Genomic DNA, 23,694 nt, shown 5'->3' on the forward strand with positions numbered 1-23,694 from the left:
GACCATCAAAAAGCTCAGTTCACGAGACCCACTCTCATCCAATCTTTTGAAAGTGCCTCTTTGTTACTTAATAAACTTTCCTTTGTCTTCAACTATTTAAAAAAAAGTTCCAGGGAGCTCTGGTGGCCTAGTGGCAGGAAGCTGCACTGCAATCCCAGAGGCACGTGGTTCGAATCCACCAGATGCTCTGCTGGAGAAGGAGGGGCAATCTCCTCCTGTACCAGTCAGATCCGATTTGACAGCACACACACACACAAAATAATAAAATAAAAATCAAAAGACGTGTTTCACCGGGAATATCTGCTATCAAGGACCTCTCCAAAGTGCTAAAAAAGGTCAAATGTCAGCTTAGAGAATAAAGTGTGCCTGGCCCAAGCTTTCAATTGCTTCATATATGTGAGAAAGGTGAATAACGAATAAGGAAGTTTCAGAAGGATCAGTTTTAAATTGTGGTGTTAGCAAAGAGTGTTGAATATCCCATGGACTTCTAAAAAAATAAGCAAATCTTCCTTGGATGAAGTATAATCAGGGTGCTCCTTGGAGACTAGAGTGGTGTAATTTCATCTCACATACTTTGGGCATGTTGTCAGGGGAGGCCAGTCCTGGGAAAAAGACATCTTGCTGGGAAAGGTGAAGGGTCAGAAAAAGGGAAGAGAAGCCTACGCAAGACAGATTGACACAGTGACTATCAAAGTGGGCTCCATGCACACCCATGTTTATCGCGGCTTTGTCCACAATAGCAAAGAGGTGGAAACAACCTAAGTGCCCATCAACAATAGAGAAGCTGTGGTATATTCACACCATAGAATACTACGCTGCATTGAAAAACCAGGAACTCATGCAATATTATTCAAAATGGGTGACCCTGGAGGACATTATCCTGAGTGAAGTATCCCAGCCAAAAGGACAACTACTACATGGTGCCACTGTTGTAAAACAGGACTGACATCGGGGTTGGGGAGAGACTGAGAAAGATGGCTACAATAATGTATACTGCATTGACAGATGAGAGAGAAAACTGTTTAAAAGGGGTGTGTGATTAGGTGTTTTTGTCATGACAGGAGTCCAGAGCGAAGGCTGCATAGTGCAGTGGACTTGGGGGGAAGGGATTGTAAAACAATGAAAGACTTTTCTTTTTCCAAGAAGGTAGTATATGGCAGGGGAGAAAAGTGCTAACAGTGAATGAATGGAAATCCAAAGTATCTGTAAATTTTCATTGAAATTAAGAATAAACTTTAAAAATGTGGGCTCCATGCATATCAGACATCATGAAGATGAGGTAAGATAGGTCGGGGTTCAGCTGTGTTGTTTCTAGGGTCGCTATGAGTCAAAATCCATTTGATGGCACCTAAGAACAACAGCATCCCTTTCTGGTGAGGAAAAAAAAAAAAAATTCACCAGGGAAAAAGCCCTGTTGTTATAACAGTGCTGCTAATATCAGTGAAGGGGAACTGCGTGGTCCGGGGCTGGGGCTTTCATGCATTCAATCTGGAGTCACCAGCTGTCAGCTGAACAGGAAATGTCTGGCTCTGTGTCTGGCTAGTTTCAGAGGGACAAAGAGTTTGTCTCATCATGATTCATGAAACAAAGGACGGAAATTTATAAGGCTTGTGTGGTGGCTGGGTGGTGGTGCTTTGTGACAAGTCATTTCCTGGAAGAAAAATTTAAAAAAAAAATATGGGGGGGAGCTATTTAAAAAAAAATTATAGTGTCTTTTAATTTCTGGGAGCACAGAGTTTCATGCCTTTGGGCTATTTTGTCCCCTCTCTGAGTCCCCTTCACTTCATCCTCCAGATGAGGGCGTGGGGCGGCCGCCTGAATGATCCTAACACCCCATTTCCTTCCCAGCCTGCCCTAGACACCCTGGGACACTCAGGAACCTCGAAATGGCTCCGAAGTTCAGGATCCTGGAGTAGGTGAGGATCTGAAGGGTCCTTTACGGGAGCGGGGAAGTGAAATGTACCGAAGGGGTTTACCTGCATGCTAAAATCCTTAAAGCCACGTGCTTGGGACTACAACTCCCAGGAGCACCCACGTGGGCTGAACTGGTTAACTGTACACCCTCCATCCCACCCCAATCACCCCCATCTTCTAGTCCGAGGAACACCACGCCTTACCTCCCCACATCTGAAGGTCACCGGGAGAGGGTCCTCAGCCTCTCCCAAGCCCTGGCCACAGAGGCGTCGCAGTGGCATCGTATGATGACAGGTGAGGGGCTGGGCGATCTACACTTCCCTGGGTCCCACGTCCTGGAGAGGAGGGTCCTGGGCTGACGGGAATCTATATTTTGGTGAGGAGAGGGTTTCAGGCAAATGCCCCAGGCTCTGAGGGAAAGGATGCCTGGGGGATGGGAGTCCCTGGTCTAAGGGAGGAGGTGCTTGGGGGGCATGTGATTCCTGCATCTTTGGGAAGAAGCCCTTGGGAGCTGTTAGACTCTTAAATCTGAAGGAGGAGGGAATGGGCCATGAGACTGTCTCAGAGAGGAGGGGGCTGGGGGCTAGAAGTCCCAAGGGTTTAGAGTCCAGGATCTGAGGGAAGAGGGGGCTAGAGGCTCTGAATCTAGGATTGGAGGAAGAAGAGGCTAGCTGGATCTGAGAGAGGAAATGCATCCCTGTCCAGACTTCAGTTTGCTGTTCTCCCTCACTCGACCTCTCCAGGTGGAAATGTGGATTCCCAAGGAGACCCTCTCCCCCCAGCGCCTCCCCCTCCTTCGGATCCCACAGCCCAGATGACCCCTTCGCCCAGATCTCCTCGGGTGGCTAATGCCCGCACAGTGGTGCCCACCAGCCAGAGTAGTGGGCGTGGTGGAGGCTCCGCCCCCTGGGTGTCCACGTGGGAGCCTGGTACCGCCCCTCCCGCCCTGGCTCCCGCGGAAGGGGCGTGGCCTCTGCGAGTCACTCTGCTGCAATCAAGCTTCTGATACGCCCAATCGTCAGGCAATCAGAGAGGGGGGGTGTGCCCTGGGCGTCCCATACAGTGTTCTGGAGCCAATCAAGACTCCAGGGGCGTGGTCTAGGCACTATGACTGTTTAGAAGAGGCTTCCATGGCCAAACCACTTTTTTCCCCGATACTGTCCAAACTTGAATTAAAACTTTTGAACTTTTAGTGAACAGCTTCTTTTTTGTCTGGTTTGTTTGGAGTTGTGATACTGGGGTATATGTACAGGAGCAGAGCTGCAGTTCTGGGTTCGGAGGGAAGATGAGGTTGTGGATTTTTAGAGAAGGGGCCCTGATCTTTGGTGCAGAAGCAGCTGGGATCTGAATTCCTTGATCAGTTGGAGGAAGGACCAGGCTTAGATCACTAGATGCAGGACTCCGGGGTCTGAGGGAGGAAGGGTCAGGATCTGGAAGAGGAGGACCTGGCCTCTAACTTCCAGGTGAGCTTTCCTGGCACCTCCTTTGGGGCGGGTCTCCTGGATCCAGCCAGTATTTAAGGCTTGATTTAGAGACTTGCCCACTCATTTATTTGACCTCAAGTTGGACTTTTAACTGACACTCCAGGGGTCTGTCTCTCACCAGAAGAGATATTTCTCCTCAGTTTTGTCTGCAGAACACCTGGTGGATTCAAACCATTTGCCTTTGACTTGGCAGCCCAACTCCCTAACGACTAGCCTAACTGGACTGAGAGAGACAGAAGGAATGGCTACAGGAAAGAGCTACGCGGAGAAGGTGGTCATTGTGACCGGGGGCGCGCGGGGCATTGGAGCCGGTATTGTGCGCGCCTTTGGTGAGCAGAGGGGTCTGGGTCTGGAGCCCCAGGTTAATGAGGTTGGAAGGCACGGATTCCGGAAAGGCAGGGAAAATTCTTATTTTCTAAAAAGACAGTTATTCTAAGGATAGTGCATCTAGGACAGTTCCTCCCTTTTTTGGGTAGGCCTACAAAATAGGAGATTTGGGAACTGTATTTCCTGCAGGATTAGGGTTGACTGAAAGTCAGCTGTGGGCTCCCCAGGGCCCCAGCAGCCCCCTGGGCAGCCTCTCAGGATCAGTGCTGGGGCCTCTGCCCTTTGTCCCACGGGTTCATCAGGTGGCTTGGCCATCAGGAGGACACGAAGGGCAGCTTGGCCCCTCTCCAGGTGTCCACCGGGGGTTAGCAGAGGCTGTGCCAGGGCTGTGTTGGATTAATGTTTCCCTTTTCTCTTAGTGGCAAGCGGGGCCCAAGTGGTCATCTGTGACAAGGATGGTGAGTGAGGGTCCCTCAGTTTTGGCTCCCAGCCCTTCCTCCTTCAGACTTGGGCTTCCCCTGCCCCTCCCCCAGTACCCAGCCCCTCCTCCCTGAGACCCAGGAGGCCCAACCCCCAGGTGCCTCCTCCCTCCAAAGCCGGGGTCCTGGGTCCCAGCTCCTGCTTCTCAGATCCCCCCAGGAATGGAGACCCCTAACTTTTGTCTCCTTGCAGAGCGTGGGGGCCGGGCCATGGAGCTAGAGGTCCCTGGCACTGTCTTCCACCACTGTGATGTCACTCAGGAGAAGCAGGTGGAGGTGAGCTTGTTTTCTGGCCAGGTTCAACTACTCCCAAAAGCTTATCATGGCTCTCCCTCTGCCTCCCCCCCTTCCCCACACTCCTCTGGGCTTTGGCACATTCTGTTCCCTCTTCCTATCCCTCCTCCTGGGTTACGGTGCATCTGTCCCAGAGAATTCAGATCATGCCATTTTGTCCACCTGACTCAGCTGACGGGTCACATGTTCCCCCAGAATAAGATCGTTCTGCTCATCTCTCCTTCTGACTGTCCCTCAACCTAATCACTCATCTCTGTCCAACCCCCACCTCCCACCTCCAGGTCTCTGCCCCCTCACCTCTGTCCCTCTCTCTGTGTGTCTCTGTCTCTCTCCCCCCAGGTCTCTGTGTTCCTCTCTGCATCTCTGAATTGATAACTAGGCTGTGGCCGTAACCACCCTCTGGTCTCTGACCTTCTGGTTTCCTGCTTGTATCTCAAATGCCAGGTGATTTCAGGGAGTCTTACCCCCTCTAGTTACCTGCCCTACTTTGCACCAGGGGGAGGGTGTCCCCACCAGCTGCCTAATCCCTGGTCCTCCCTCTCCTCCTCCTCCCCAGACCCTGATAGCTGCGACTTTGCACCGTTTTGGCCGCCTGGATTGTGTGGTCAATAACGCTGGCTACCGTGAGTCTTGGGGGCCCCAGGGCTCACCTGACCTGATGCTGACACCTCCCGGCTCCCACCCTCTCCTCCTGCACCTCCTTTCCCCTCTCCCAAACCCCATACCTCCATTGCCTCCTTGACTGTCTGTGTCCACTGGGCAGGACGATGGCTTTCCATTCTGGTTTGCTTTGACTCTTGATTTGTCCCTCAGTTTCCACATCTTCAGATGAGCTCCTTGGGCTTTGGTGGTAGAATTCTTCTCATCTGTGCCAAAGACCTGGGTTCAACTCCCAGCCCCTGGGAAACTTGACTTGGAAAATTCTAGAAGCAGTTTCCTTTTCAATGATAAGAGAGGTTCCTCATCATTTGGGAAAAGAATCAACTTTCTGATTATTTCTGGATGCCCTTGCATTTTCAGGTTTATAGGGACAGGATTTGGAAACTTTATAGAGAGCTGGTGAAGGGGAGGGGCCAGAGAGATCCAGTGTGGGGCACAGATTCAGAGAAAGAGAGGAGGAAAGAGACCCAGAGAGAGGGGGACAGAGACCCAGAGGGAGAGAGGGAGAGAGGGGAGAGGGGACAGGGACCCAGAGAGAGAGAACAGAGAGAGAGAGAGAGAGAGAGAGAGAGACATAGACCCAGAGAGAGGGGAGGACAAAAGTCCAGAGGGAGGGGACAGAGACCCAGAGAGAAAGAGGGGGGCAGATTCCCAGAGGGGGAGGGACAGACATCCTGACAGAGGGATAGAAACTCACGTCATATATGCAGACACAATGCATCTATCAGTGGAAGCCTGAGCCAGTTTCAGCAGGGTGGGGTTTTTTTCACTATGAGAGATTAGGAAGAAAGACATGTCCATCTACTTCTGAAAATTAGCCCATTAAAACCCTACAGACAGCATGGTGACTCAGCAGGTGAACCTGGAGATGCCTCAGGACCAGACAGCATTTGTTTCCTTCTGCATGGAGTTCACCCCACATACTGGCTGGGGATCTTAGGGGGCGGGGGGGGGGTGTCTCTTGCATGGAAAGTTAATTCTACCATAAAAAAAAATGTATACACCACCAGATGCTCTGCTGGAGAAGGAGGGGGCAATCTCCTCCTGTACCAGTCAGATCTGATTTGACGGTACACTCACACAAAAATTTTAAAAAAATGTATACAGTTTATAATAATCCTGTGATTAGTTTCTTCTTTGCATTCAGTTTCCCTCATTCTCTTCACAAAGAGACCCAACTGGTCTCTTTTCCATGCTGCTGTATAAGTTCCCCTCGTTGTCCCTCCCCTTATATCTCCCACTCCCTGAGCCCCGCCCCTCCACTGACCCTGTTCCCCTCACATTCTCTTGTCCAGACGCCCCTCACTCTGTCCTCTTCTCTCTTTACCCTCAGACCCACCCCCACAGTGGCCAGAAGAGACCTCCTCCCGGGACTTCCGGCAGCTGCTGGAGCTGAATCTGCTGGGAACATACACGGTGACCAAGGTGAGGTGTGGGGCTGGGGCCCCTGCAGAGGTGGGTGCCCCCTGGGGTCTCTTAGCTTAGCTCTCTAGAGCTGTGATGACAGATAACACAAGGGCTTTAACAAGCAGACGTTTATTCTTTCGTGGCTTGTTTACGGTGCCATCAATAGGCCTGATGGCATCCTCACCGTGTCCCATTGGCTCCAGCCCATTGTTCCAATCACTCTGTCAATCCGTCTTGTTGAGGGTCTTCCTCTCTTTCTCTGACCCCCCACCTTTCCCAAGGGCTGGCCCCTTTTGACAACATGCACAAAGGATGTGAGAAGAAGTTTCACCATCCTTGGCCTCTAAGGAACCACCCTGGTTGCACGTCCTCCTTGAAAGACTTGTTTGTTCTTTTGCTGGTTCGTCAGATGCTGAATACACTTCAACATCCCAGTTTTTCTGTCATCCTTCTTCGTTATCCAACTTTCATTAGCAGAGGAAGCAATTCACAACTCAAAGGCATTGATTCCTCCTCTCCTGCCGTCCTTAGTCATGGTCCAACCTTCAGATGCATAGCAGGTAATTGAAATGACCGTGGATGAAGAGATTGAGATTGTTCACAGCTTCCATTTGCTTGGCTCCACAGTCAACACTCTGAGCACCAGCAGCCAGGAAATTAGAAGACGTGTTGCCATGGGAATGTCTGCTGTTAGGGACCTCTCCAAAGTACTGAAGAGCAATGGTGTCACTCTGGAGACTAAGGTGCATCTGATACAGGCCATTGTCTTTGCAATCAATTGTTATGCATCAGAGAGTTGGACAATGACTAAGGAGAATAAAAGGAGAATTGATGCCTTTGAGCTGTGGTGTTGGAGAAGAGTATTGAAAATACCATGGACTGCTAGGAAAACAAACAGATTCATCCTGGAAAGGGTCAAACCGGACTGTTCCTTGGAGGCAAGGATTCTAAGGCTCCCTCTAACATACTTTGGACATGTTACAAGGAGGGACAGGTCCTGGGAGAGGGACATCATGCTTGGGAGGGTGGAGGGACAGTGCAGGAGGGGAAGGCCCCCTATGAGGTGGATTGATTCAGTGACTGGGGTAATCGGGATGGGTGTATCAGAGATAGTGCGATTGGCACAGGACAGAGCAGAGTTTAGGGCTGTTGGACATAGCGTCGCTGTAAGTCACAAGTGACTCAACCATACATAACAACAACAACAACAATGATCAGGTGCACCTTGGAGAGGTTCCTGACAGCAGATTTTCCAAATTCAACACATCCTTTGATTTCAAGGGTGTGGATTATGGATTGGAACTCAGTAAGATGAACTCACTGACAATTCCAATCTTTTCTATATCTGTCATCATAACGTGGTGCGCCCAATGATGAGAATTTTCTTTTTCTTGATGTTGAGATGTAATCCAGATTGAAGGCTCTAGTCTTTCATCTTCTGCAGAAAGTGCTTCAAGTACTCCTCACTTTGAGCAAGCAAGGCTGTACCATCTGCATAATGCAGGTTGTTTATGAGTCTTGTTCCAATCCTGATGCCACATTCTCCTTCGTAAAGTTCAAGCCTCTCAAAGAGCTTGCTCTGCACACAGATTGAATAAGTAGGGAGGAAGGAAGGATACAGCCCTGATGCATACCTGTGTTGATTTTAAACCATGCAGCATTCCCTTGCTCTATTCAGACAACAGGTTCTTGTTCTAGTAAGACTTCTTGGGTATGGTCACAGCACTTTCAAGGGCCTGGGGTCATTTCCCATTTTTATCAGCATTTTATTTTAACTGGATTTTCTAGGGGGTAGTAAACATGCATCAGATTATATACTATTTCTCTGGACCTCAAAGGCATACTTAGATAGGGTCAGAAGGTCAGATTTGATCCCAATCATTGTGACCTTGAACCCCTGGGGTGCACTGGAGAACTGTGCTCCATTGAGGTTTCAGGGATGTGACCCCTCAGAAGCAGATGGGAAGGCCTGGCTTCTGAAGTGCTTCTAGCTGGGTTTGAGCCAACAACCTTCTGGCTATTAGTAGTAGAAGGCTTAACTGTTCCCATCACCCAGCTGCCTGTATATGTGTGTGTGTGTGTGTGTGTGTGTGTGTGTGTGTGTGTGTGTGTATGTATCCATCTGTAGCTACATTGTTGCTAGGTGTGACTGACTCGTAGCGACCCTGTGAGCAACAGGTCTGAACCCTGTCCTCTCCTGTGCCATCCTGACAGTTTCTGGCACCCTCAAGCCCACTGCTGTGGTCACTGTGTCCATAGATGGATAGATTTGGGAGTCGTGGTTGTCTAGTGAGTAGCTGTGCTGCTTGCATAATCAGATGTTCTGGGATTCCCATGCTTCTCAATGTTCATCCTAATTTGTTGTGATCCACACACTCAAATGCCTTTGCCTAGTGTTATCCCTGATGCCCCGACCTCTTCTAAATCCAGCTCAAGTTTCTGGTAGTTCTTTGTTGATGTACTTATGCTAGGTGGATGTTTTTAATTTTTAATTTTTTAAATTTTATTATTTTTGTGTGCGTGTACCGTCAAATCAGATCTGACTGGTACAGGAGGAGATTGTCCCTCCTTCCTCGGCAGAGCATCTGGTGGATTCGAACCGTGCGCCTCTAGGACTGTAGTTGCAGCTCCTTACCACTAGGCCACCAGAGCTCCCCTGCTAGGTGGATTTTTAATGATCTTCTAACTTCTTGCTTACAGGTGATATAAAGGATACATCTTTAAATGGAGATCTAGGAGTTAGTGTGTGTGTGTGTGTGTGTGTGTGTGCGTGCATGTGCATGTTTATTTGTGTGTGTGTGTGTGTGTACCATCAAATCAGATCTGACTGGTACAGGAGGAGTTTGCCCCTCCTTCTCCAGCAGAGCATCTGGTGGATTCAAACCTCGTACCTCTGGGACCGCAGTGCAGCTTCTTGCCACTAGGCCGCCAGAGCTCCCCTGTGGTGAACCATTAAGTGTGTGGCTACTAGTGTAAGATTTGGTGGCTCCAACCCACTTAATTCTGCAAAAGAAATTCTGACAATATGTTCTTTTTTTTAAAAAATTTATTTATTTATTTTATTTTTATTATTTGTGTGTGTGTGTGTGTGTACCATCAAATCAGATTTGACTGGTACAGGAGGAGATGGTTCCTCCTTCTCCTGTAAAGCATCTGGTGGTGGATTTGAACCGCACACCTCTGGGATTGCAGTACAGCTTCTTGCCACTAGGCCACCAGAGCTCACTGACAATATGTTCTTATGTAAGTTGTTGGTGTTGGTGTGTGGCATTGAATCGGAACCGGCCCATAGCTGACCCTCCAGCGAGTTTTCAGAGGCAGTTAATCTCAGCGGAGGAGATTGCCCAGCCTTCTCCCACAGAGCAGCTGGTGGACTCGAACCGTGTGTTTTCAGGATTGCAGCGCAGCTTCTTACCCCTAGGCCACCACAGCTATCTCTTATGTGACCACAACTTAGATAACTCTGAGGCAATGGCAGTCATACCCTTTTCTTTCTGATGCCTGTTCCCCCATAATCTGGTCTGTTGTTGTTAAGTGCCATTGAGTCATAGACGATTCATAGCAACCCTATGAATGAAACACCTGAACTTGTATAACTTTGGTCATTTCTCCACGTTCATAGAGTTTCTGGAGGCAAGCCATTTCAGAAATGGATGCCACTCCTGCTTCCAAGCTTGTTTTAGTCGGGGAGCTCCAGCAAACACTGTCCACCAGGGGTGACCATTATCCCATTTGACACATCAGTGTCTCAGTGTTTAGCATCACAGCAACCATGAGTTACCTCTGTACAGCAATGCACAGACCAGGGCTATACCACCTAGAAGAATCTTTGACCAAAACCAATTTGAACCAGGCCTGAGGGCCTCAGATTAAAAATCACCCACCTTGGGCTTGGTAGCATCACTTTCTGTCCACTAGGCCAACAGAGTTCTCTCTATATTGTCGTTGTTAAGTGCTGTCGAGTCTAGATGACTCATAGTGACCCTGTGAATGAAAGACCCGAACACTTGTATAACTTTGATCATTTCTCCATGTTCACAGTGTTTCCAGAGGCAAGCAAAAGAAATCTACCTTCACGTTGGTCTTGAGTCTGACTGTCCCTTCCCACTGTCCACTCCAGTCTGCACTTTCAGGGCCTGAGTCTTCATGGCCATTGCCTGTCCCCTGCACGGCCACCAGAGGGCGCCCCAGGCCCTGTTCTGTGACTCATTCAGTTCAGTCCCTTCTCTGCCCACGTCCTCTGTCCACTACCCTTTGACCACTCAGCTTTACAGCCTTGGAAACCCCCTGGGCAGTTCTGTTCAGCCCTACAGAGTCACAGGGAATCTGAACCGATTTCCAGCCCAGTGGGTTTGAGTTGGATCTGAGTCCTGGCTTTGAGTTGGAGCTGTGTCCTGGCTTTGAGTTGGAGCTGTGTCCTGAGTGGTTTTGAAAATTGGCAGATAGGCCTGGGGGGGGGGTCTACTGATGAGCTGTCTCCACTTTGAAAACCCTGACATGCCAACATACATTGGGAATGGCAACTGAGAACCATCCCCTGCTAAGCACAGACGTAGGTGTCTGCTTCGATGCCCAGCAACCGTGTGTACAGCTGGACATGCACCCGGCCTGGCCCTGTGTGGGCCTTGTGGTCATTGCTGCATTTTAGCCACGATGTCAGTCCATTTTCTTAAGGGTCCTCCTCTCAACATCAAGAAAACAAAGATTCTCACCCCTGGGCCGATGGGCAGCATCATGATAGATGGTGAAGAGACTGAGATTGTTAACACCTTCAGCTTGCTTAGATCCACAGTCAACACTCTTGGCAACAGCTGCCAGGAAATGAAAAGATGGCTTGCTTGTATCAATTCATTAAAAATTAATTTCTTTATACATTTTCACTAAAATCACAATTTATAAAAAAGATTTACCGTTTTAGAAAACCTAAAAAGGCATTTAACTCTGTCCTACAAGGTAGCTTATGGATCTGAATTAACTGTGTCAACCAATTTCCTTTTATTTGTAACTGAATGCTGTAAAAAAATTAAAAATAGGCTAAAAAAAAAGATAGCTTGCATTGGGAAAGTTCTGCTGTCAGGGACTTCTCCAAAGTACTGAAGAGCAATGATGTTAGTCTAGAGACTAAGGTGCACCTGATCCAGGCCATAGTCTTTTCAATTACTTGCTATGCGTCAAAGAGCTGGACAATGACTAGGGATGATAGAAGGAGAATTGGTGACATTGAGCTGTGGTGTTGGAGAAGGGTGTTGAATATACCATGGACTGCTAAGAGAACAAACAGGTTCATCCTGGAGAGGATGAAACCAGGCTGCTCCTTGGAGGCAAGGATTATGAAGCTTCATCTGACATACTTTGGACATGTTACAAGGAGGGACAAGTCCTTGGAGAGGGACATCATGCTTGGGAGGGTGGAGGGACAGTGCAAGAGATGAGATGAATTGATTCAGTAACTGGGGTAATGGGGGTTGGTGCGTCAGAGACAATAAGGTTGGCGTCAGAGACAATAAGGTTGGCACAGGATAGAGCAGAGTTTAGGGCTGCTACACATAGGGTCGCTATGAGTCAAAAGCAACTCAATGGCACATAATGACAACAACATGTATCTATCTAGTGTTAAAGAGTAAAGATGTCGCTTTGAGGACTAAGGTGCATCTGACCTCATCCATATTTACCTAGTTTCAACTGCCTCATGTGCATGTGAAACCTGGACAGTGGCTATGGAATTTTCTTCACATATATGTTGTATGTTATATTCTATATCCATATATATCTTGTTCTGATGGCATTGTTCTCTGGGAGCTGCAATGTCTGAGCCTCTCTGGAGGTTCAAATCCACTAGTCACTCCCCCTAAGAAAGATGGGCAATCTCTACCCCGTGATTTATAATTTCAGAAACTCACTGGAGGGTCAGCTGAGAGTCAGTTCTGACTCAGTGCGGCTCAATGGGATTTCGAGATGATTACTCCAGGCTTTGAAAACTACTACCGTCGAGCTGATTCCTCCTCTTAGCGGCCCTGCATTGGATTTTCCAGGCTGTGAAAACCCTCTTTTTTTTGTGTGTGTGAGAAAAATTTGTATTTAGAATTAGCCGGCTGCACTCAGTGGAGATGATCCCAATTTTCTTGGCAACATCCAAAACATCATAGTCAGGAGCAAGTCGAACACAGGCCTTCTTCTCTCCATCAGGCCTGATCAGAGTGTTGACCTTGGCCACATCAATGTCACAGAGCTTCTTTACAGCTTGTTTAATTTGGTGCTTGTTGGCCTTGACATCCACAGTGAACACAAGTGTGTTGTTATCTTCTATCTTCTTCATGGCTGACTCAGTGGTCAGGGAAACTTGATGATGGCTTAGTGGTCAAGCTTGTTTCTCCTGGGGGTATTTGGGCTGCCTTTGGAGTCTCAGTATCTTAGGCTGAGACTCTTCTCATGTGGATATTTTTTTCTTTGACTGTGGATACCCTTCGCTTTGGCTTCAGTGTTGGGATGGGCAGGGACTTCCTTCTTCGCTTTCGGCGCCGTCTTCAGGCTGTGAATCTTTTTTTTTTTTTAATTTATTTGTGCGTGTGTGCGCGTGTGTGTGTGTGTGTGTGTGTGTGTGTCTGTACCGTCAAATCAGATTTGACTGGTACAGGAGGAGATTGCCCCTCCTTCTCCAGCAGAGCATCTGGTGGATTCAAACTACGCACCTCTGGGATTGCAGTGCAACTTCTTGCCACTAGGCCACCAGTCTCCCTCAGAGCTTCTTTTCAGGGAGGAAACTTCCCATCTTTCTCCCATGGTACTTGGAGCTGCTGGGCTCAAACTACTAACCTTTAGGGTGATGGTGTAACTTGTAAGGTGTCCTGCACTGTGCCGTGCCTCCTGATTTCTTTACTGGATTGATAAGAGTGTCTCTTTAAAATCCATTCATCTGCTGATAGACACTTGGGTTGTTGCCAGCGTTTTTTGCAATTGTGACAAGGATTTCAATGAACTTAATGAACTGAACTCAGTTGCCGGTAGGCCAATTCTTTCTCATGCATCACAGAACTACACTCTAAAAGGAGTTAGATGGCTGGGTTATTTTGTGTTTTGGTTTTATTTTTATTTGAGGGTGGAAATTGATCATCTCTGGGTGACCTCGAACCCCAACCGTTCTGTTAACATTGAAATTCATTCACTGTTTGTCCCAGCTAAGGATTCCGTACATTTCATAGTGGAGTTTGCAGCACATAGAAAGGAGAGAGATTTGGGAAGCTCTGCTGGAGAAGGAGGGGCAAACTCCTGTGCCAGTCGGATCCAATTTGACAGGACACCAAATTATAAATAATAAAAAGGAGAGCGATTTCACATGTTCAGCATCCTGGGGGGTTTTTGTTGGTGAGGTTTGTTTTTTAAATTTTTTTTAGTGTGTGTGTGTGTGTGTGTGTGTGTGTGTGTGTGTACCATCAAATCAGACCTGACTGGTATAGGAGGAGATTGTCCCCCTTTCTCCAGGATCCTGTTTTTTCTGGACATTTTGGTGGAGCTGGTGACCTGGGCCTGTGGGGTGAGGGGGTCTCAGGTCTTGAATGTACTCCGTCGCCTGCCTGGATGGACAAGTGACCTTGTGATCTTTGAATGGGCTCTCCAGCAAGGGTCTTTTTTACGGGGATGGTGTCCCTGCGTTGACATGTCAACTCAGCCACTTCCTAATTGTAACACTGACCAAGTGACTCAGTCACCTTGAGCCTCAGTTTTCACATCTGTAAAATGAGGGTGAGAAATTGCGCCTCAATCGTGGGGATTCCTTCTCAGGATTCTCGCTCTCCCGGGATCTCCAGTGACCCCCCACTTGGTTGCAAAGCCTTGCCGTGTGCCTTGGGGAGATGGAAGCTGGGAGTGGCCGTGTGACAGAACCCCGAGTGGGAGGGTGGAAGTGGAAAAGTAGGACAGTGTGTCTTCTGATCCAGATGACATTGTGCAAAGGCCCTCGGGCAGGACCGTCTGGTGCATCTGAAGCAGAGACACCACCCTGTCCGCATCTCCAGTTTCAGGATGACAAAATATTTCCTTCACCTTGCTGCATTCATCGCCCCCTCCTTGCTCCTGGTTCAGAACCCATCTCATTTCATCAGAAAGAATGGGGCACCTCCCACAGATGAATTGTTGTTGGGGTTGGACGTCGTTGAATGGCACAGTGACTCTCTGGGACAGGGCACACCTGCCTCCAAGGGTTCCTTCTAGGGCTGTGTGCCCAGATCTTTCTCTCTCTCTCTTTCTTTTTTTTTTTAATATTAAACCAAGTGGTATTTGGAGGTTTTTTAATTCATTTTCATGAACGTTTACAGAGACTTTGGATTTCCATTCATTGTTGAACTTTTCGCCCTGCCCACCCCTCCCCCAGTCCTCTCTTTGAAAAGTAAAATTCTTTCATTGTTATACAATCCCTCCCCCCCAGATCTTTCTCTTATAGAGACACCAGGGGAGTTCAAATTACCATATTTTCAGTTAGCAGGTGAGCTCTCACTGGCCTTCTGAATTTTCTTTTTTAAAATAATAATAATAATAATTATTATTATTATTATACTGTCTATTATTATTATTATTATTATTATTATTATTATTATTCTGTCAAATCAGATCTGACTGGTAAAGGAGATTGCCCCTCCTTCTCCAGCAGAGCATCTGGTAGATTCGAACCGCACACCTCTGGGATCACAGTGCAGCTTCCTGCCACTAGACCACTGAGTTTTCTTTTTAACTTTACATTTTGGTATCATTTAAGATGTAACCCCAAAATATCTGTGAACTATGATAAATGTTGATAGTTATGGAAAGGCTTCAGGCCTTTTGTTCATAGGGCCACTATGAGTCGTGCTTGACTCGAAGGCCGTCAACAACAACAATAATAATACCCCCAAAATTGCAGAGTAATGCACCCAAACCTTCACTCCTCAACGTGGCTGGATTCCAGAGACCAGGTTGTTATGTCAAAAAAAATTCGCTTGCATGAAAAATGCAGGATGACCACATCGGATCCCCAAAAGGAGCCTGACCCCGTCATCAAATAGTTGCCAAATTACAGCGTTACCTAACTGTTGAGCAACTACGAACCAGGCCTCAGCCAATTTCCCACCGAACCAAAACAGCCAAGCAACACTTTCACCTCAGCACAGGTTACTGCCAGGTGTGCGGTTGCTGCCAGGTGTGTGTCCCTGATGTGGAAGATATTTTCAGTAGAGTTTTGCTATAGTTACAAGTGCAGAACGAGATAGTTCATTGATAAGTGAGAAAGAGGTGTATAGTGAACTCGTAGATATGTACCTGCTACACGGCTATCGTTTATTCTACTCTTATCTGTCTTCCCATTCAGCCGTCTCTGTATCTGTTACATAATATCTATGTATCATCTATCTACGCGGAGCTCTGGTGGCCTAATGGCAAGAAGCTGTGCCTCAATCTCAAAGGCACACGGTTCAAGGCCACCAGCCGCTCTGCGGGAGAAGGCTGGGCCTTCTCTTCCTGTGGGATTTAACTGTCTCTGAAAAGCCGCTGGAGGGTCAGCTGTGGGTTGGTTCGGACTTGGTGGTACTCAGTAACACTTATTCTGAGGGGGGCACAATTCATTTCCTAGTCCCTGTAATGAATGGAGGTCACCCTCGTAGTAGACCCCCAAGATGAAGATGCCAGTGTCAGAGGTTCAGGTAGGGTTAGGGTTAGGTCAGCTCAGGAAACACTGTCGGGGGCGTGTGGAGTCATTAAGGACTTGAGGGCATAGAGCAAAGGGCTTCTCCAGCTCGTTTCCATAGTAACTGGAGATGGAAATTCTGCAGGTCCTGGGAGTCCGTGAAGGACACCAACTCACGGTTCTCCTCCCCTCAAGAGGAAACAGGGATCCCCGACTTGCTTTACTTGAAAGAGAAATGTAACTTTTTGCTTGAAAGTGCTGTCAATTCTGACTTATAGAGGCATCCTGTAGGACAGGGCAGAAATTTTTCTAAGTTGTGTTTTAGTTTTGTTTTGTTAGTTGTTGTGCAAAGAGTCAGACTCGCTACAAAGACATCTAGAAGCCACACCAGCCGAGTGTATTATTAGCCCACACCAGCCGAGTGTATTATTAGCAAAGAGGTTTTCTTTAAAATGCGAGCTTTTTTTAACTTTTTTTAAAAATTTTATTATTATTTTGTGTGTCTGTGTACCATCAAATCAGATCTGACAGGTACAGGAGGAGATTGTTCCTCCTTCTCCAGCAGAGCATCTGGTGGATTCGAACCATGTGCCTCTGGGATTCCAGTGCAGAAAATGTGAGCTTTGATGAAAGCAGGTCATAGGCCCAGCTGAACAAAGAGAAGGGTAAGGGTCCATCCTTGTCTGCTCTGTTGGTCAGCTGGTAGTGACCGCAGTTCCAAGGGCCCGGAGCCATTTTCCATTCTTTTCAGCACCGCTGTTTTGTCTGCTTTCTGGAGTAGATCATAAAACTGTGTTTTGAGGTAAACATTAACCAGATTATTTTACTACTTTCTGCAGCACAAATACCCAAGTAGGGTCAGAAAACTGGCTAAGTAGAATCACTTTGGCTTCAGCCTTATTCTTGCCACTTTGAAACCAACTCATAGGGGACCACCCCCTCCAGGTGCAGAGGGGAACTGGTCTCCATAGGGGTTTCAGGACCGTGACCTCTCAGCGTGTAGGACAGAGAGAGGGAAAGGCTTCCTGATCCCATGCCCTCCTCACCACCTCTCACGCTCAGGCCCACTATTGCAGACACCAACTGCCAACCCAAAGGCACGTGGTTTGAATCCACCAGCTGCTCTGCTGGAGAAAAAGGGACAGTTGTGTCCTGTGCCATTTACAGCCTCTGAAAACCCGCTGGCGGGTCAGGTAGGGGTTGTCTCCCCATCAAGACCCAGACCCAGACCTGCAGGGACCACAGTTCTTATTCTTAGGCAACTGTGAGCCCAGAAGGGGTTTTGTCTGCTGGGTAACAAGCAAAGAGGATCCTGCCCCCCTCCCTTCCAGCCTCCCCCAATCCCAAGCTAACTTCAGCAACCCCAGGGAAAACAGGGCCAGGTCTGAGTCAGAGAGGACCAGAAGGCAGTTCCGTGAGTGCCTGGAGCTCTTAGAAGGAGGAAGGAGGTTACAGGGAGATAAGCCCACAGAGGGGGTGGGGGTGCTGCGTGGAGACGCTGATGACCTTGGGGACATTGAGAAAGGAGAGAAGGGGCCAAGGGGAGTGTGGGGCAAATATTTCCTAAGTGTCAACACTGTGTGTGTGTGTGTGTGTGTGTGTGTGTGTGTGTGTGTGTGTGTGTGTGTAGGGGGCGGGGCTAAGGCGCAGCAGAGGACCAGCCAGACCTTGCTGAGCTCATGTTTGCAGAACTGGGTTTAAGAGGGAGAAAGAGCAGGGGCGTGCCTGGCCTGGCTTTTAGGAGAGGAGGGGCCTCTAGGCGGATGAGAAACTGGGGTGCTGGGGAAGAGAGAAGGGGTCACCGTCAAGGAGGATTACAGCCCCCTCCTTCCAGGTTCTGAGTCTAAACTATTTGCCCCAGGCGGTTTCTAAGGCTGTAATGTTTATTGAGGGAGTTCTGTGTTAGGTCTTCACACTGGGCGAAAGGCCAAGGACTCAAGGAAGGGACCAGAGAAGGAAAGGAAGCTAAAGAAGTTTTATTAAAGGGGGCTCCCGGGCGGGATTCCTTGGTCTGCAGAGAGAGAAACAGGCAGAGAGACAGACCAGGGAAGTAGATTCAGGCAGGTGTTATATAGTGAGGCTCTTCTAGCGACGGAAGAGAGGGGCATTCCATGGTAGGTGAGGCTGTCCACTCCCTTTGTTGACATGTTGCTATTCCTTGAATCCTTTGTTCTCCCCTTGACCTTGGTCCTGGCCTGACACTCTGGTAGTCTAGTGGCAAGAAGCAGTGCTGCAATCCTGAAGGCACGCAGTTCAAGGCCACCAGGTGCTCTGAGGGAGGCGGATGGGCAGTCTCCCCTCCTGTGATTAACTGCCTCTGGAAACCCGCCTAAGGGTGAGCTCTGGGTTGGTTCTGACCCTGTGGTACAAACCAATAATGCTGACTGAAGCTGACAGCCACGTTTCTCTCCTCTCACACTCCAACCACTCTGTAGCAGTCAAATACTTAACCACTGTACCACCAGGGCTTTTCAATAAAGATTCATGTTATGTGGCACCATAGCTGACCCTCCCGTAGCTGACCCTCCCATGGGTTTTTACAGGTTTGCCCAGCTTCCTCCCACAGAGCCACCGGGGGATTTGAACCGCCTGCCTTTGGGTTGCTAGCACAACTTCTTACCAGTAAGCCACTAGAGTTCCCAAGAAAGCAATATGGGGCAGCTCAACTGTGTTATACATGGACTTACCATGATTTAGGTTGTCCACTCAATGGGCTCTATCAAAAACAGCCGCCTCATCTGTTTCTGAAACTTAGAGCATCATCGGCGATTCTTACGAGTTTAGGCCACAGACGTCTCAGCAACAAGTATTCCTCAGTCTCCATACCTGTGAAATGGGCTTGGCCATCCAGCCTTCTCACAAGGCTGGTGTGGGGATTAAGTCACTCCTAAAAAGAGGTGAGTTTTACCCTCTTCATTCAAAGAGATTTACAGAGCACCTCTGTGCCTCTCAGCTCTGGAGACGGGATAAAAGAAAACAACTGTGACTTCTGGAATCTATACTAGGATTCCTGGTAGTGCAGGGCCTCCAAAGGAGAAAGACCTGGTGATAAAACTTAAAAATTCAAGGGAGCTCTCGTGGCCTAGTGGCCAGAAGCTGCACTGCAATCTCAGTGGCGCACGGTTCAAATCCACCAGATGCTCTGCTGGAGAAGGAGGGGTAATCTCCTCCTGTACCAGTCAGATCTGATTTGACGGTACACACACACAAAAATAATGAAATTTTTAAAATTTAAAAAAATCCAAGGGAGCTCTGGTGGCCTAGTGGCAAGAAGCTGCACTGCAATCCCAGAGGAACACGGTTCGAATCCATCAGATGCTCTGCTGGAGAAGGAGTAATCTCCTCCTGTACAGGTCAGATCCAATTTGACCGTACACACACACACACACACACACACACACACACACACATAATAATAATATTTTTTAAAAAACACCTTAAAAATTCAAAAACTTAGGGGAGCTCTAGTGGCTTAGTGGCAAGGCGCTGCAACTACAATCCCAGAGGCGCACGGTTCGAATCCACCAGATGCTCTGCCGGAGAAGGAGGGACAATCTCCTCCTGTACCAGTCAGATCTGATTTGACGGTACACACACACAAAAATAATAAAATAAAATAAAATAAAAATAAGAAAAAATTTTAATTAAAAAAAAATTCAAAAACTCATTGCCAGCCCCTGCCTTGGGTTTCTGAGGCTATAAACCACCAGAGAGGAAATGGTTCATCTTTCTCAGAAGAAGCCACTGGGGGCTTTGAACTGCCAGAGATAACACCACCTTTGGGTTCGCAGCTCAATTCCCTGTGGACTGCGTCACAGAAGCTCCCGACTCTCTTACTGCCTGAACCAAACCAAAGCTGTCACTTCACCCTGTGAATCAGTTCTACCTCACAGCAAGCCCGCAGGCGGCCCTGAGCCCTGCAAGGCTGTGAATCTTGCCAGCAGCCGATGGCTTAATCTTTTTCCCCCCCAGGAGAGGCTAAGGGCATGAAAGACAAGATCTCTCCCTTTCTAGACTGACAGAGTACTTCTCCCTGCATATTATGAAAGAGACAGTTTTCTGTTACTGTCACACCAGCACACTTTGCTGCTGCCATGACAAACACAGAGACTCTGGAAGTCGCTCCCCTCAGTGTTCTCCCCGGTGGGCTTGAACTGCCGACCTTAGCTGCCAAGAGTTTTGATTGATGAATGAATGTCTAGAGCTCCTTTTGAAGACTCTAAAAGACACACCGGACTGGGAGGAGGCTAGAACCAAATGAAAGATACAGATGGCAGTTGGGAAAGCATGGTGGCCCTGTGGGGGCTGGGCTCTGGTTCCGGGAACCCCTGGGGTGCTGGCCTGAGCGGTATGGGGAAGGGAAGATAAAATCTGACTGCGGGAGGTCGTCCTTGGGACTCGCAGGAAAGGGAAGCTGAAGTGGATGAGGGGCCGATCTCAAGGTCATTCTCTGCCCTAGAGCTTTCTGGAAAACTCTGAAACGAAGTTCCCCTGCATGTTTAAGACAGTTTCCTCCTTTTTTTTTCCCCTAAAAGAATCAGCTTTCTGGCTCACTCTTGCATTTTTTGAACTTGATAGGGACAGGATTTGGGAAATGGGGCGCAGCCAGGGAGGTGAAGGGGGGGTGGTTGTCTTCCAGAGAGACGGAGAGGGACAGACCCTGCAAGACAGAGGAAGGGCTCAGGGAATCAATCAGTGTCCCCAGCATCTGGGGCTGCACATCTGTGGGCTGTGGGGCCCAGCAGCTTGGTAGCTCCCCATCTCCCCTCTTCTCCCCCCAGCTTGCCCTGCCCCACCTGCGGAAGAACCATGGGAACGTCATCAATATCTCCAGTGTGGTTGGAGCCATTGGCCAGCTCCAGGCAGTTCCCTACGTGGCCACCAAGGTACACCGGCCCCAGTGCCCTCCAACCCTCCCGCCTCATCCCCCTCTGGCCTCTGTCCCAGAGAAGGAGGGCCCGCCCACAGCACCCCGGGTTAGCCCTGAGGATCTCAGTCAAGGGGTTAAATGCCAATTTCGCCCAAGAAATTGAATCTCATGCCTATGAAGGAAGCTTCCCAGGCTGAGAGGCAACACCAGAAGGAACCCCACCTTCTGGGATCTGAACTGGCCCCCCTCGCCTTGTCTATAGGGGGCGGTGACAGCCATGACCAAGGCCTTTGCCCTGGATGAAAGTCAATATGGTGTCCGCGTTAACTGGTGAGTGGCCAAGGGTATCCTGGGGATGTAGGAGGGCTGCAAGTGCTGGAGAGGTCTTATAGACACAGATTGTTAGCTAACTGTCATCCAAAGGGGTGGCAGTTCGAATCCACCCACTGGAGCTGCAGAGGAGAGCCTGCTGGTCGGCTTCCGTTAAGACTTGAGGCTGTTACGTGCCATCAGGGTGGTGTGGCTCATGGTGACCGTAGGGACAGCAGGCCGAGGCACTGCCGGGTCCTGAGCCATTCGCACGGCCTCTGCTGTGCCTGAACCATTGCTGTAGACACTGTCTGTTCGCCCTACTAAGGAACTTCTTCCAATTCTCTGACCCTCTGCTTAAGCAAGCATGACGTCCTTCTCTGGGACTCAGTCTCCCCTGAGAAACGTGCTCGAAGTAAACGGAAGACAAAACTCTAACATTCCTGGGGAGCTCTGGTGGCCTAGTGGCAAGGAGCTGCAACTACAATCCTCAGAGGTGCACGATTCGAATCCACCAGATGCTCTGCCGGGAAAGGAGGGACAATCTCTTCCTGTACCAGTCAAATCTGATTTGACGGTACACGCACATACAAATAATAAAATTTAAAAAAAATTTTAAAAAAAACCAAAAACTCTAACACTCCTTACTTCTCTCTCTCTTTTTTAAATTAACTTTAACGAAAGTTTACAGAGACTTAGGATTTCCAATCATTCATTCTTGCACTTTTCTCCCTACCCATGTTCTTCCCCCAATTCACTCTTCTCTTTGAAAAGAAAAACTCTTTCATTGCTATACAATCCCTCTCCGCAAGTCCACTCTACTGCACAGCCTTCGTTCTGGACTCCTGTCATGACAATAATACCCAATCATATATCCCTTTTAAACAGTTCTCTCCCTCATCTGTTTCAATGCAGTATACATCATTCCTCCCCTCCTTCTCTGTCTTCCCTCAATCTCGATGTTAGTCCCATTTTACAACAGTGGCCTTAAGCAATATTTGTCCTTTTGTGACTGAGATATTTCACTCAGCATAATGTCCTCCAGGGTCACCCAGTTTGCATAATATTTTATGAGTTCCTTGTTTTTCAATGCTGCATAGTATTTCATTATGTGAATATACCACAGCTTCTCTATCCATTCATTTGTGGATGGGCACTTGGGTTGTTTCCAGTTCTTTGCTATTGTGAACAAAGCCACAATGAACATGGGTGTGCATTAACACTCCTTGCTTCTTTTTTTTAAAAAAATGTATTATTTTTTTTGTGTGTACCATCAAATCAGATCCGACTAGTACAGGAGGAGATTGCCCCTCCTTCTCTAGTAGAGCACCTGGTGGATTTGAATCAAGTACCTCTGGGATTGTAGTGCAGCTTTTTGCCACGAGGCCACCAGAACTCTCTTCACTCCTTGCTTCTTTTTTTAATTTTTAATTTTTTTATTGTATTGTTTTTATGTGTACCGTCAAATCAGATCTGACTGGTACAGGAGGAGATTGTCCCTCCTTCTCCAGCAGAACATCTGGTGGGTTTGAACCGCGTACCTCTGGGATTGCAGTGCAGCATCTTCCCACTAGGCCACCAGAGCTTCCTCACTCCTTGCTTTTTAAGAGCAGCGTGGCTGTACTTCAGGCAACGCTGATGTGCTCATCCCTCTGGCAGGCTATGGTTTCCCGGGACCATACTTCTCTGGCCTTCCTTATTTCTTAGCCAGCTTTTGCACACCGGAGGCGCAAAGTCTCATGACCTAGTGGGAAGAAGGCGTGCTGCAATCCCAAAGGCACGCAGTTCAAAGGCACCAATTGCTCCCTGGGAGAAGGATGGGCCATCTGGTCAGCTATGAGTCAGCTCCGACTTGATGGCACACAACAACAGCGTCCTAAAGGGGGCATTCTGGTGGCCGAGCCCAGAGGGAGTTACGCTGCTAACCGAAGCCAGAACCTCTCTGGTGATTTGCAAACACCAGCAGCATTACTGGAGAAAGATTGCCAATCTCCTCCCGTACCATTTACAGACTTCAGAAAACCCACTGGACGGTCAGTTCTGACTCTACAGCCATGAGTGAGTGAGTGAGTTAGGATGCTCTTGGAAAATAGTTTGTATGCAGTTGCACCGCTGACCCAAGGCCACATGTCGCCGGGGGTTCGAATCCACCAACAGGTCCGTGGAGTAAAGGTGGACAACCCTCTCTGGCGCGATTTACAGCCGTGGAACCTGGTCGAGGGTCGGTGGAGTGGTGGGAGCCCCCCCTTGACGGTAGTGAGTTTGAGTTGGACTGTTGTCTTGGTTATTTAATGCTGC

General features: G+C 48.5%; 2 protein-coding genes across 2 annotated transcripts in view; both read left to right on the plus strand.

Moving 5' to 3' along the window:
- The window catches only part of PLEKHA4 (pleckstrin homology domain containing, family A (phosphoinositide binding specific) member 4), a 43,214-nt gene extending 40,294 nt beyond the window's left edge, over positions 1 to 2,920 (plus strand). Inside the window, exons 17-19 of the mRNA XM_006898743.1 lie at positions 1,849 to 1,916; positions 2,096 to 2,208; positions 2,658 to 2,920. Coding sequence (XP_006898805.1) covers positions 1,849 to 1,916; positions 2,096 to 2,208; positions 2,658 to 2,920 — 444 coding nt within the window. The remainder of the gene's footprint in view (positions 1 to 1,848; positions 1,917 to 2,095; positions 2,209 to 2,657) is intronic.
- A 719-nt stretch (positions 2,921 to 3,639) lies between these two features.
- HSD17B14 (hydroxysteroid (17-beta) dehydrogenase 14) overlaps positions 3,640 to 23,694 on the plus strand; it is a 27,023-nt gene continuing 6,968 nt past the window's right edge. Inside the window, exons 1-7 of the mRNA XM_006898744.1 lie at positions 3,640 to 3,727; positions 4,145 to 4,183; positions 4,398 to 4,480; positions 5,055 to 5,121; positions 6,492 to 6,583; positions 20,999 to 21,103; positions 21,350 to 21,417. Coding sequence (XP_006898806.1) covers positions 3,640 to 3,727; positions 4,145 to 4,183; positions 4,398 to 4,480; positions 5,055 to 5,121; positions 6,492 to 6,583; positions 20,999 to 21,103; positions 21,350 to 21,417 — 542 coding nt within the window. The remainder of the gene's footprint in view (positions 3,728 to 4,144; positions 4,184 to 4,397; positions 4,481 to 5,054; positions 5,122 to 6,491; positions 6,584 to 20,998; positions 21,104 to 21,349; positions 21,418 to 23,694) is intronic.

The sequence above is a fragment of the Elephantulus edwardii genome, unplaced genomic scaffold, assembly GCF_000299155.1.
Source record: "Elephantulus edwardii isolate Elephantulus edwardi_28Jun2011 unplaced genomic scaffold, EleEdw1.0 scaffold00236, whole genome shotgun sequence".
Lineage (NCBI taxonomy): Eukaryota > Metazoa > Chordata > Mammalia > Macroscelidea > Macroscelididae > Elephantulus > Elephantulus edwardii.